Below are 14,711 nucleotides of genomic sequence, written 5' to 3'. Positions count from 1 at the left end.
AAATGAATGAAGCCATGATCGTATTGGAATAGAAGCACAAAGCAGTCAATAGCAATTGATTCCCATCTATCAATAGATCGCAAGTTAACTTTCAAACTCAAACCACTTGAAATTGAATTGCTGCTTCTTCTTTTTCTCGTCATTGATAGAGTGGTATTCTCCACGTTAACCCTTATGAAAAAGGGACAATCCTATCAAACATAAGAAGAAGAATCACGTAGGCATTGCAAGCCGGTAAAAAACACAAGGACCGATACTCTCAAATAAGCTTATTACACGAATCATCCAACGCGCAAACCAAAGGCAATACAAGAAGTACTAGTTCATAGTTAATAAAATTAACCCCATGCACAAATGTTGCAACCTTCTTTTCCTCAAGGATATGAATATATCCAATGAGAGAAAAAATCTTTAATATTACCTGAGTTATGAAACTATTGCCTAGTTCATGAAATTAAAGTACCTAGGAGCAAGGAGGAGGGTTGAATTTACTTTACTATGCAATCAGGTTCCTATTTACAGGCAACTACAGGAACTCCAAATTGCTGTAAGCAGTGCCATCAATCCTCGCAGTAACCAGGGTTAGGATCTGCAACATGGATGTCTCACATATTTTTCTGGGTTAGGACGAAGAAAATCATAGTCAAACAAACATGTCTCAGCATCCCAACCACTCTTGAAAACCTTTTTTCCTGATAAATCACCGAATTCTGCTACTTGCTCGATGTCGTTGCCGCCTCCTTGATCTTCCCAATAAGAGCCTACTGTGAAGTCGAGAGATTCTGTTGAAAACATTAGATGCAGCCTCAGTGCCAGAATGATGGACAAAAAAATCATCCTGATCAAATGAATGATACCGATCATCGAAAAGTTCATCTGGGTGGACATTATCATTCCACAGATCACTAAGAGGGTCTGACCTTAAAACAGTCTCATCGAGATGGTTATCCAATCCAAAATTCCTGTGGAGCCCTCCAAAATTACCATCTATTACATAATCTCCCATTACAATTGCCCCAGGCATGGCAGACCTGATTGTGCTAAACACATCGTTCAACTCTCTCTCATGCTCAAGCTTCTTCCATTTCTCTGCAAGTGAAGGGTCTACTTCTAGGGGGCGTGCTGAAGGATGCTCCCGCCTTACATGTTTCCTTAGCTTTTTGTACGTTCCAACAAACGAGCAATTTTCATGCATGCATGTTCTCTTCTTTGCATTTAGATGCTTGCGTGCAGGTTCCACAACCGTCCAACCCTTTACCTGCCCACGACAGAGTGGGCATATAAGTACAGTTGCCCCAGCTAAACAACCTGCTCCTGACGAGCAATAAGGATCATCAGTTGACAGCAACCCTGGTTCAGAGCCCTCAATTGAAGTGACTTTAGTATACGCTTTCTTGTACTGCTCAAGACAATTTGAGAAACGGCAGCTAGTGGCACACATATAAGGACGACATCCCTTGTCATAAGATGAGCACAGCAGCAGCACTGCATTGTGAGGGTGCTCCATACAAACTGAGCAAGTTGCCCCTTCCCATTCTTTCTTCTCTGATGATTTTGGCCGTTTCTCCTTTTGGTGAAGCTTTTTGCACATTCTTGAGCGGCAAGACGGCAAATCATGGTGATGGAAATCAGCTATCCGTCGCACCTTGCTTGGTTTTGTCATTTCTGGTAAAGAAGACACAGTCCCCACCCGCAAAATAAAGGGAACAAAGAAACCAATGGGATAGGGTGGGGGAGGGGAAGAGGTTAGTAAACCAGATTTTTGCTAAACAAGCAAAGCTTAAACTATTAAAACAATAACAGGAAAGAAGGAAAAGATATCATGCAAGGTTTCAAATGTTTCTCAAACTCTACATTTAGAACTTGAGCGCATTCAGATATGTTGCTAACACAGATGAATTTGCTGTCTTGATGGAAGAAAGCTAGAGGATAAAAGATGTCTTAAATCACCAAAACCTGTTTAGTGCACACAATGCTGATCCGCATAACATGAGAACTAAATTATTAACAATTTTAGGAAGTAGAGCAGGTAAATATACACCAGTTAAATGCACATGTAATGAAGCATCTCAACCACACAAGAAGAGTGCTCCATGAAAAGCCAACCCCCAGCACATGCTTTTCTTTTTGTTATTGATAAGCATGGTGTCCAGGCCAGTTTGCATGCAGTACGCACTTAGAACAATTCCACGGGATACCGCCACCTCTAACCAGTAACAGATATAAGGTAACTTTGACCACAAGGCTAGAACCAATGGGAAGAATTCACCTCCAACACATACTGGTGCTTCAAAATAGATTCCAGTGGACCATAAAGTTTATGCCTTTTACAGGTGCATTCGTTAATTCACCAACTATTCACGCCGACTTTTCGTTAAAAATCACAAAGGTACCAGAACTAAAAGTTAGAGCCTCTCTATTTATATCATCAATAAATTTAAAATAGCATACAACACTCAATCATAGGTAAAACATTTAAAGTGAAAAGAATGGGAACAATAACATAAATTCAAATTAACCAACTTCACAAAATGAAAAAGAAAAAAGATATGAAGAAAAGGAAGGAAAAGAATTGTAGTTAGCTAATTTAGATAACAAAATAGGCATCGTCTTCTATATCAATTGTCAATGCCATGATTTTGGTATAGGATTGAGAGAACAACTACAGGCTAACGTGACTGAAAAAGTTTATCTTTACTCCCTTCAACTCGATTTATGTGATGGTGCTTGACTGGGCACATAGTTTAAGAAGGAAAGAAAAGACATTGGGACTTGTCTGGTCTAAAATAAACCATAGATATTTAAGTGGCTATAAATCATCTCATTAAGGGTAAAATGGGTATTTTAAAGTCAAATTGTTACTAATTATAGAAAGGTGACATTCTTTTTGGGATTAACTACAAAAGAAAATAGTGTCATGTAAAATTAAGCCGGAAAGAGAAAAGGATGGTGTTTGGGACAACTTGTGTACACCTCAATTATTCCACCAAATACATGCTACCTTCGACAAGTACAGCCACCGGATACCGGATAACTCTGTCTAACAAAGCTTAGGAAGATGGAAATTAAACCCCGAGCTCCACTTATATTAATCACTAGGCCACACTATTAGTTGCTAGATTAAAAAAAAATGTTTTTTAAAACAAAATTGGCAAGAGCTAAATAGGCATTGCCTCTCTATAAACTCCCCTGCCAATGACATGATTTTGAAATAGGATTGAGAGAATGTCAATAGGCTAACGTCACAGGGAGTTTAATTGCACAAAATTACTGACCAAAAAAGTTTTATTTATAAAGACAGTGTTTAGGCCAACTTGTGTACACCTCGATTATTCCAACAAATACCTGCTACCTTCCACCAATAAAGTACCGGGAAACTCTATCTAATATAACATAAGCTCTCTACTGAAAACTGAATCATGATCTCCAAGAGTTTCACCCTCTTTATAAACCACTAGGTCAGACCCTTGAGTGCCTAGTAAAAGAGTCCCTTTTTAACACAAAATTGGAGAGAGAACAGTGTTGCCACCCTATCTTAATGAACATATGTCAATGCAAATTGTAAGCAAATTGAGCGTTTTAATATATAGTTTTAAAATCTTATATATCTTTTTAATATCAGGATATTTTATAGATAAGAAATACGATTCTTTTACATTTGAACCACATCCTTTAACATAGGAGCAGGGTGATACCAAATCCCCCACCCCACAAAAACATTTCAAATTTTCATCAAGCCGACGACAACAATTTTATAACCATACCCTCTACCATCTGAGAGAGCTAAGTTTAAATTATGTACTCCCTTTGTCCCAATTTTGTGGCAGCCTGTGGATTTTGAGAATCAATTTTTTTAATTTTAACCGTGAATGCAAAAATTAAATCTTGATTTTTTATTGGAATAAAATTTACAAATTTGAAACTATGTAAAATGTATTATAAGTCACGGTAATTGACAATTTAAAAAATTTGCAAGCCATTTGAAAAATATTTAGTCAAAAAAAAAACTTGTTTGACTTTCAAACCCAAAATGTGCCACATAAATTGGGATGGAGGAAGTATAAAAGATGAGCAACATAATCAGCTAGATAGCCTAGGTTGTTTAACTTGTAAAAGAACATTAAAGATCAAAATCTCTCTCAATATCCCAACTTTTGGCACTTTGCAACCCAAATATATGAAAACAACAGTAATTGTGCCTGATCAAAACTCAAATATGAGCAGCAAGGTCATTCAAAACTAGGAGAATATTGATCCTCCAAATTGTGTTCAGGGATCTTCATCCTCTAACTATGTTTTTAACAATTTATACAAGATATCCACAACAAACTGAACAGAACAATAGAACATAATAGCTCAATTGTAACAGTTAATAGCATCATCATCACTTCAAACAAGTACTTATGTCCCAAACTCGCCCTTTCGAACAGGATTCCCATTTATCCTCTTTTCAATTAAAGAGAACTAATAAGATATTTTCAAACAGATTAACCATTGCAATACATAGAAAAACAAGCCAGAAGGTCCTATTTAAAAACATCCAAACAAGAAAAGTGACCAATTTTCCGATTCCAACTATTAAGTAACACTCTCAGGTAATGTTATCCATAACAAGCCTTTTTGCTAACTTCACATTACCTTGAGAGAGTTTTAGAATATGTTAGGTAAATAAATGCATAGTATAGAGACAAAAAAACAACACAACCTATAAACACTACCAAAACTTAATCAATAAGCAATCTACTCAGAAACGAGAAATAAAAATCAATCTGCTCCATTTAAACACAAACATTTACATAACTAAATCAATTAAAGCAGGAATCAACCAATCGAAATCCGGAAAACGGATACTTAGTAACAAAAACAGATCAGATCTTGAACAAATGTACCTGAATACCGTAACGAATCGATTACAGGTTAGGTTTATCTGCACTTTTGTATATAGACCCGATTTGAAGAAGAAAATTTGTATGGAGGAGAGAGAAGGAAGGAGAGAGAAAGTGTGTATGCCCTACTCTCCTCGCTCCTCTAATCTTTCCGGAAGATTTGAGGGTTTGCGTCCAACAATTGCTTTCTCTCTCCAGTTTTCGCTACTTTCTGCTGTGGGCTTACACTATATCTGTGCAATTTACAGTGACGGGTCGGGTTGCTTCCTGTTTTAGGGCAGAAAAATACATAAATGAGTTTTAAAATTTAATATTTTTAATCAGCATTAAATATTTATCGAATTTATAGTTTAGATTTGGCGAGAATATAAGAAAAAAAAGATTTCCACCTGAAATAAAGTTCTAATATATCCTAAGATATACAATCATAAAAAGAAATTATACCTTAAAAAACTATACCTCCAAATGTCAATTTCTCCAAAATTTCTTTTCTTTCGTAAATATTGACGGAGATTAAAAATAATAACTTCTGATAAATTTACTTAAAGGATCAAATTATTTGGTGCCTACTCAAGAAATATTTTAAACCTGAGTATAAAGAATAACTTTTGTTATTTTCTCTAACTTAGGGATTCCCTTGGATGTAAATGCAACATCAACATAGTGGAGTCATATTTAACACATTGTGACGCCATTATTTCATCGTGGTGACTTTTTCACTGAGGAATATGTACCTCTATTATATTAATTAATAAATTTAGAAATTATCGTAATTTAATTAAAGTATATTTACTAAAATATGATTTTATATTATTGTCAGTGATGTTAAAATGTCCCCATTAAAATGTCAGATTTTGAACCTGATAGCACTTACAATTCAGACCCAATATCACTATTAACTAGTTCAAATTTTAGTAGTTAATAATGCTTCCATAGTAATATTATTTGTAAAATAGTGTATACTTGAGAAAGCTAAAATAAAAATGAATCATTTTCATTCTATCTAAATAATATATAGCAGAACCAAAACTATTGTTTTTTTTAATAAAAAAAAGTTGCAATCTTTCAAAAATCAACGCATCTTAAATCTGTTTAGACAATGAACTCTATATTCTTGAGCGCATTTCCCCAAATTATTAGATCTTCAACATGTTTATACCCTTCGTTGGCACATTAGTTTATCTCTCTCCCCGGATATGATTGATAAAGGAGCAGATACCGTATACCAATATAATTCTTTTTCAAATTTTCAAAGCTAGCGTATTATCTAATAAACTTACTTTTGTTATGTCCATTATCCCTGAAAAACGAACAAATTCTCCAAAAAGTTTATAAAATTTAAAGGCATTTGATGCTTCTGAACCAATTCAAAAAGATTCCCCAAAGAAATCATTCTTGTACTGTAATACTTTTGGACGGCTTCCTCGATTTTTAACTGGTAAAGTGATTTAAAACTAATTTCATTTTCTTAAAAACCTGTTAGTATATTCTTTCTCCAAACATCTATACGACATACTATCCTATTAAACCCATACTAGTTGAAGTAATCTGTTATTTATCAAACAAATTGGAGTTTTTTTTAAAAAAAAATGTGAGTAATTTAGAGTGAATTCTTTTTTGATGTTTTTCAAAAACCTGAATATTCCAAAATTCTGAATTTTTCAAAAATTTTTATAGTCAAACGTGTTTTTCAGAGTTAAACACCCTCTTTATTCACATGATATCAGAACTAGACTCTTCTTTGTTCTTGGTTTATCTAAGGTGAATCTCCATATTATTGTTCATGCTCCAAATGTTCATAAATCTTTCTTCATATCAACCAGGCTTAACCTCACTTCTAACTTACCGAATCTCGATCCCCCAAGTTATATGGTCACGCTCCAGATATCCAACTCTAGACATGCAAGATTGTTGTTGTTCCACAGTAGTTGACATGTGTTCACTTCTATCAACTAGCTTTTGAGGTTGAGTCAAAGACAAAATACGCACTTTCCTCATGGAGGCAGAGTTTTTAATTTGATCAAGTACCTTTTTCTTTTCCTTTAAACGTGAATCAAAATCCCAAAGTTGATTTCTTTTTTCGTTATTCCATTTTATCAATTTGCAGAGAGGGAAATATAACTAGTTAGGCGTATGACTAGTCCCACATCGGTGTGGCAACATATTTGTCTGTTGTTTATTAAGTGAACAACTACGGTTTAAGGACACGACCCTACTTGAACAGGATCTGTTCTATAGACTCGTACCACTTCTAAGGAGACAGGAAATCAAGTATGGTTGATGAAGCGTGGCCATGTGACCAGATGGTCTCCTGGCTGTCTGACAGACTCCTCAAACTTTTTGTTTGTTCCTCTTTCGTTTTCCGAATACTAGCTTTCTATTTCAACACTGTTTGCTTCCATTTTCAGCTACTCTTTGATGATACTTTCTGACTGCAATTTAGAGTTCTTGGTCCCAAAAAGAAAAATAAAGTCTTCGTTGAGTAAGAAGGCTAGTAGCTAGAAAGCGACTTAAGAATGGTTCTTCAAGCTATTCGACTTACATAAACTCAAGGTTGTGATTCAAGCGCAGAAAGAGAGGAGAAGCTCACTGAACTTTAATGGTTGATAAATAATATGATTGTATTGTAGTATTAGAAGACAAGATAGTCATTGAGTTGTTTACTTACATAGTATTAGAGCTGCTAGGAAGCTTATCGTTTGGTAGAGTGTATAAAAATAATGTTAAATTGAGTGTATTAGTAATGCTTGCATTAGTTATACATAGATTATTTTTAAGCATTGTTTGGTTTGATTCATTAAAAATAGAATGCATTGCATTAAAAATAATAATTTACAAAAATACCCTTCACTAATATGGTGGAAAAGATACAAAAAAGGTATTAAGGGGCAATTGAGTTAATGCATGCATTAAAACCATTGCATTGTTAATACCTAGAAATCCATGGTATTAGCAATACACACCTTAATACACAATAGGGTGTATAACTAATGCTTGCATTAGTTATACATAGGCTGGAAAAGAGCATCAAACAAGGCATACACAAGGCTAATGCATGCATTAGTTTTTTTAATACACTCTACCAAACGAGAGTATTACAGTTAATGTAATGGTATTTTCCACCTGAAAGGCTGACTTGAATTAATCCAAACTGGATGTCTGGCACGATCCAACTGTTGAATGTATGTAAATTGAACAATAGTAATATACAGAAGTAACAATCTTTGTATAGCTATCACTTGTGTTATTGCTGACAAAGAAGGGCAGCACCTACGAAACTTTATGATCAAATAAGCTTTGCTTTGCACTTGGCATATCACACCCTGTTACTGATGCAAACAATCTGTACACATGCCTAACTTGTAGATAAAATATAATAGGAGAATAACCGAGTTCCTGATAGTCAAGGATCCTTACAAAAACATGTGAGCCAAAAAGTGGATCATGGCATATGAATCCTCAACATTTTACAGACAATACTGGGAAAAACAACCCCCTTCTTCAGAATGTATTAGAATAATAAAATACACACAGGAGTGAAGCACTAATACGCAACCCACACATCTTCATCCTTACAGCTTCAAAGCTGCAACCTTATCTAAAAACCAAACTAATTCTCCTTCGGGTGAAACCATCTGCACAGGCAGCAAATCAGAACTTATATCATCACCTAGTGATTTATACACTACATCTGCCTTCCCAGCACCTACTATAGCAAGTGCAATATTTGCAGATGAGTTTATTACAGGGAATGTAAATGTAATCCTGTTCGGTGGAGGTTTTGGAGAGTCTTTGATGAAGGTGACCCACTTCTCTTTCTCATGGACAAGAGGATGCCCGGGAAACAAGGAAGCTACATGTCCGTCTGGACCCATACCCAATAGCATTACATCAAATTTTGGAAATACACTCTCTTTAGAGATGTCAAGAATCTTGCTCTTAATTAAGTGCCTTAGACAAGTCTCGTAATCATCTGCCGCAGCCTCTGCTGATAATGCATCATTTATGGCATACACATGACCAGCAGGAATAGGTATCTGCCAAAGAGAAGTAAAGGTGAGGTTAGAAGTTTGGTAGAAAGAATTAAAGATGTCAACTGAGAATAATGATGAAGTAAGAGTTATCATCATTCATAATAAGATCAAACAATGTAGGCAGTTCACATGTGAAGCAAGTACTATGAGCAATTTGAAATCCAAAAAGATGCCCTTGGCAGTTATGCATCACTAAACATCTTTTCTGATACAAATTGGATAATTTAGTTCACAACCATCTTTATTTAAATACTATGTGCTTAAGAGCTAGTCAGACTGCCAAAAAAGAATTAAGATGTCAAGGCAACCCAACTTGTTAGAGATAACAAAGAGCCTTTAACTGAAAGTAAGTAGGTCAACATTGAGGGTGCAATTCAAACCCACTTATTCATCCTTATATTAGAAGAAATTCAACAAAGTCAACATAAAGTGTCCAATTGATCTTATCGGCAGCTCCACATGGTATTGAGTTGGGCAATCTTTGCTCTTTAAGTTTCCCAACATGCATAATTGACAATTGTGCTTAAGCTATAATTACTTTTCAGTTGATCCTCCCTCAACCCCACTAAACTCTTCTAGCTACAAAAATCTCCAAATCATTTCTCATTAAGTAATCTCTACCATTGTAAATGTTTGAAAAAAGGGACCTCAGTTGTTGTTTAAGGAGGGCTTCAGGGGTTGACAGGTTCTATAAGAAGTAATTTTGTATCAGAATTTTGTGAATCAATGTTTTCTAAAAAAAAGTGAATTTGAACCTGTTTATTCCAATACAGTGCAAGATTTCTTTTAATTTGTTGCTTTTACATGAATTACGCAACATCATCACATATCTTAAGAAAATGTAATCTAAAACTTATTTAACATACAGCTTCTCCACACAGTTGGTTCCATGATAGATATGATCATGTATACCAATAGCTTGTCTTTGTCACATATCACCAAACCACCCCCCCCCCCCCCGAAAATAAATATATATATTTATATATATATATATATAAGTAGAGATTGTTTCTTCCATCCATATAGGTAGAGATAGTTTATTATTTGATCTATTGAACAGAGAGTGCACAAAATGTGTTAAAGATAAGAAATCTAATGTGAATTACATATTAACAGGGAACATCATATCATTTTAGTTCTCACTAATACATTAGCAGGCTTATCTTACTCAACTTCTTAATCTATGGGACTGCAGAAAAAGACATGTTTATAGTATGCATGACTTGCATTCCTTGTTACCGCTGGCCTAACGCCCTCACATAATTACTTTCTCAACTGATTTTCCCAAATATTTCATCTGGAGTTGATGAATGAGAATCTAAATAACTCTAGATGTATTCTCCATCAATACTGTGCACTTTAATCTCTGTTCACATTTCCCCCCCTAAAACTTATTTCTTAAGGAGATTGAGACCATCAGCATAGCTCGTAACTAGAAAAAAAATAACTTTTTTTATAACCTGGTGTCGGGGAGCCTCTACTAATACTTTGGGGTATCTGATTGAACAGATGAGAAGAAATCACTAGTGCAATAAACCTACTGCGTCCCACATTTTGACCGGGCAAACAAGCAAAAGATCACAAAAGTTGGGGGAAAAATAACAAATAAACAGAGGAGAGGTGAAATATAATGGGTAGAAAGCTAATGAAGAAACTACAAAGTACACACTGTGGCAGCACTACATAAAATCAATATATTGTAGGAAGAGCAGCAAATATACCTTGGATAGAAAACCATCATAAGTAAGCAAATAATTGCTGTCAGGATGATCCCTTGGAACCACTCTCTCATCCACCCAGAAAACGTGCCATTTGGACCAGTCTATTGAATCAAAATATGGTGGCTCCACCAATTTCCTGCAACAAACAACAGCAACCCAAAAAAAATCCCCAAAATGATACTTCCTAGTAGAAACGAAGAGAATTAATCAATCATTACCTGAGAGACTTGACAAGTGAACCACCGGAAACAACCACAGTAAAAGCATCTCTCTCCTTACAAAATTTCTCCGATAAATCCGCAGAGTACTTCGCTAGAGCCACAGCAAGTTCCTCCTCGGAATCGTACACTTTCACTTCCGCTTTACTTTTCCCGGTCATTTTCTCAGCCATTGATGATTTTGTTCTGAACTGAGATCTCGAAGAATTTGTACTCAACACTGAGTTTCTCCGATGCAGGTGGGAGCAGAAAAGTGGCTTTCCAGCAACGGACGGAGAGGTCAACGGAAGAGTTCGTCGGAGAGGAGAGAATCGGGTAGGTGAGATGTGCAAGTTAGCAGAGAGAGCGGGAGGAGAGGAAGCTAAGTTCAGTGCGCACTCTGCCATGTTAAATAAGAATGAAGAGACTTGTCCATCGGCCTTGCGTCCAACAATTGCTTTCTCTCTCCAGTTTTCGCTGCCTTCTGCTGTGGGCTTACACTATTATATATCTGTGCAATATACAGTGATTTCATCTTCCTGTTTTAGGGCAGAAAAATACATAAATGAGTTTTAAAATTTACTCCTTTTTAATCAACATTGAACATTTATCGAATTTATATGTTAGATTTGACGAGAATAAAAGAAAAAAAAAAGATTTCCACCTGAAATACTAAGAAAGTTCTATTATATTCTAAAATATACAATCACAAAAAAAAATTATACTACACACTAATATAAGATTCAAAGATTAGTCGAAATTATATCTTAAAAAACTATACCAGACTTTAGAAATAAAACAGAAATAGTAACTATAAGAATTATACCTGCAAGGCTCCAAATGTGAGTTTCTCCTAATTTTCTTTTTCTTCAAATCTAAGTATCTAGCCCATGGGATTTGGTAAATATTGACAGAGATTAAAAATGGGATAGGGTGGGGTAGGGAAAGAGGTTAGTAAATCAGATTTTTTCTAAACAAGCAAAGCTTAAACTATTAAAACAATAATTGGAAAGAAGGAAAAAGATATCATGCAAGGTTTCAAATGTTTCTCAAACTCTACAGTTAAAACTTGCGCGCATTCAGATATGTTGTTGTTAAAACAGATAAATTTGCTGCCTTTGATGAAAGAAATCTAGAGGATAAAGATAACTTAAATCACCAAAACCTGTTTAGTGCACACAATGCTGATCCACATAACATGAGAACTAAATTATTAACAACTATAGGAAGTAGAGGAGGTATATATACTGCAGTTAAATGCACATGTAATGAATCATCTCAACCACACAAAAAAGATTGCTCCATGGAAAGCCAACCTCCAACACATGCTTTTCTTTTCGTTATTGATAATCGTGGTGTCCGGGCCAGTTTGTACCATCACCTCTAACACATACTGGGTGGTTCAAAACAGATTCCACTGGACCATAAAGTTTATGTCTTTATAGGTGCAATCGTTTATTTGACAACAATTCATGCCGACTTTTTGTTGAAAATCACGAAGGTACCAGAACTAAATGTTAGAGCCTCTCTATTTTTTATTTTTTATTTTAAAATAGCTTACAACACTCAATCATAGGTAAAACATTCAAACATAGGTAAAACATTTAAAGTGAAAAGAATGGGACCAAAAACATACTTCATAAAAAAATGGGAACAATAACATATATTCAAGTTAACCAACTTTGCAAAAAGAAAAAGAAAATAGATATGAAAAAAGGAACGAAAAGAATTGTAGTGAGCTAATTTAGATAGCATAATAGGCATTGTCTTCTAAATCAATGGTCAATGACATGATTTTGGTATAGGATTGAGAGAACTGCAGGCTAACATGAAAAAGTTAATCTTTACTCCCTCCAACTCGATTTATGTGATGGTGCTTGCCTGGGCACATAATTTGAGAAGGAAAGAAAAGACTTTGGAACTTGTCAAGTCTAAAATAAACCATAGATATTTGAGTGGCTATAAATCCTCTCATTAAGGGTAAAATGGACATTTTAAAGTTAAAATGTTACTAAATATAGAAAGGTGTCATTCTTTTTGGGACTAACTAAAAAAGAAAATAGTGTCATATAAAATTAAGACAGAAAGAGTAAAAAAGATGGTGTTTGGGCCAACTTGGTACACCTCAATTATTCCACCAACTACATGCTACCTTCCACTAGTACAGACACCGGATAACTCTGTCTAACAAAGCTTAGGCAGATGGAAATAAAACCCGAGCTCCACTTATATTAATCACTAGGCCACACTATCAGTTGCTAGATAAAAAAATGCTTTTTAAAACAAAATTGGCAAGTGCTAAATAGGCATTGCCTCTCTATAAACTACCCTGCCAATGTCATGATATTGAAATAGGATTGAGAGAATGTCTATAGGCTAACGTCAAAGAGAGTTTAATTGCACAAAATTACTGACAAAAAAAGTTTTATTTATAAAGATTGTGTTTAGGCCAGCTTGTGTACGCCTCGATTATTCCATCAAGTACCTGCTACCTTCCACCAACAAAGTACGGGAAACTCTATCAAATAAAACTTACGCTCTCTGCTGAATATTGAACCATGATCTCTAAGAGTTTCACACACTTCATAAACCACTAGGTCAGACCCTTGAGTGCCTGATAAAAAAGTGCTTTTTTAACACAAAATTAGTGAGAGAACATTGTTGCTACCCTATCTTAATGAACATATGTCAATGCAAATTGTAAGCAAATTGAGAGTTTTAATATATAGTTTTTAACTCTATTATACCTTTTTATTATCAGGAGATTTTATAGATATGAAATACAATTCTTTTACCCTTGAACTACCATCCATCTCTCCTCTTTTCAGTTAAGGAAAATTAATAAGACATTTTCTAACAAATTAACAATTGCAAACCATAGATAAACTAGCCAGAAGGTCTTTTTAATAAACTTCCAAACACGAAAATGGACACATCTTCCAAATCCAACTATTAAGTGAAACTCTTAGGTAAGGTTTTCCATAACAAGTCTCTTTGCTAACTTCGCATTGCCTTGAGAGAGTTTTACAAAATGTTATCTAAATAAATGCATGATATATAAATGAAAACAACCCAACCTATAAACACTACCAAAACTTAATCAATATACAATCTACTCAGCAACGAGAAATAAAAATCAATATGCTCCATTTAAACACAAATATTTACATAACTAATCAATTAAAGCAGGAATCAACCAATCGAAATCCGGAAAACAGATACTTAGTAACAAAAACAGATCAGATCTTGAAGAAATGTACCTGAATACCGTAACGAATCGATTATAGGTTAGGTTTATCAGCACTTGGAAGAAGAAGAAAAATTGTATAGAGGAGAGAGAAAGTGTGAAATGCCTTACTCTCCTCGCTCCTCTATATCTGTGCAATTTACAGTGATTTCATTTTACAGGTCGGGTTGCTTCCTGTTTTAGGGCAGAAAAATACATAAATGAGTTTTAAAATTTACTCCTTTTTAATTAACATTAATTATTTATCGAATTTATATGTTAGATTTGACGAGAATAAAAGGGAAAAAAAAATTCCACCTGAAATACTAAGATAGTTCTATTATATTCTAAAATATACAATCACAAAAAAAATTATACTACACACTAATATAAGATAAAAAGTTAAAAAACCATACCAAACTTTAGAAATAAAACAAAAATAGTAACTATAAGAATTATACCAGCAAGGCTTCAAACGTGGGACTCTCCTAATTTTCTTTTTTTTCAAATCTAAGTATCTAACCCATGGGATTCAGTAAATATTGATAGAAATTAAAAATATTAACTTTTGATAAATTTAACTTGAAGGATCAAATTAGTTGGTACATACTCGAAAAACTATTTTAAGTCTGTCATTAAATGTAAAG

The 14,711-nt window shown here is 34.6% G+C and overlaps 2 protein-coding genes across 3 annotated transcripts; both read right to left on the bottom strand.

The window, feature by feature from the left end:
- Nucleotides 1–235: 235 nt before the first annotated feature.
- LOC102598895 (uncharacterized) lies at nt 236–5,109 on the bottom strand. The gene is made up of 2 exons (XM_006360473.1): nt 4,890–5,109; nt 236–1,665 (listed from the first exon to the last, which is right to left on the bottom strand). Exon 2 carries the CDS (start codon nt 1,661–1,663, stop codon nt 701–703), a length of 963 nt encoding a protein of 320 aa, XP_006360535.1. The 5' UTR covers nt 1,664–1,665; nt 4,890–5,109; the 3' UTR covers nt 236–700.
- Nucleotides 5,110–8,242: 3,133 nt separating this feature from the next.
- LOC102599432 (probable 6-phosphogluconolactonase 4, chloroplastic) lies at nt 8,243–14,201 on the bottom strand. 2 transcript variants are annotated; one of them, XM_015314886.1, is made up of 5 exons: nt 14,099–14,196; nt 13,375–13,452; nt 10,860–11,377; nt 10,642–10,777; nt 8,243–8,923 (listed from the first exon to the last, which is right to left on the bottom strand). In XM_015314886.1, exons 3-5 carry the CDS (start codon nt 11,243–11,245, stop codon nt 8,459–8,461), a joined length of 987 nt encoding a protein of 328 aa, XP_015170372.1. In that variant the 5' UTR covers nt 11,246–11,377; nt 13,375–13,452; nt 14,099–14,196; the 3' UTR covers nt 8,243–8,458. The 2 variants fall into 2 exon arrangements, with proteins under 2 accessions (XP_015170372.1, XP_006360537.1); XM_006360475.2 differs by lacking the exon at nt 13,375–13,452 and having other exon boundaries at nt 14,099–14,201.
- Nucleotides 14,202–14,711: the final 510 nt, after the last annotated feature.

Source organism: Solanum tuberosum, unplaced genomic scaffold, assembly GCF_000226075.1.
Source record: "Solanum tuberosum cultivar DM 1-3 516 R44 unplaced genomic scaffold, SolTub_3.0 scf00313, whole genome shotgun sequence".
Lineage (NCBI taxonomy): Eukaryota > Viridiplantae > Streptophyta > Magnoliopsida > Solanales > Solanaceae > Solanum > Solanum tuberosum.
The sequence above is the reverse complement of the archived record's forward strand: the minus strand, read 5'-3'. Positions and strand labels throughout refer to the sequence as shown.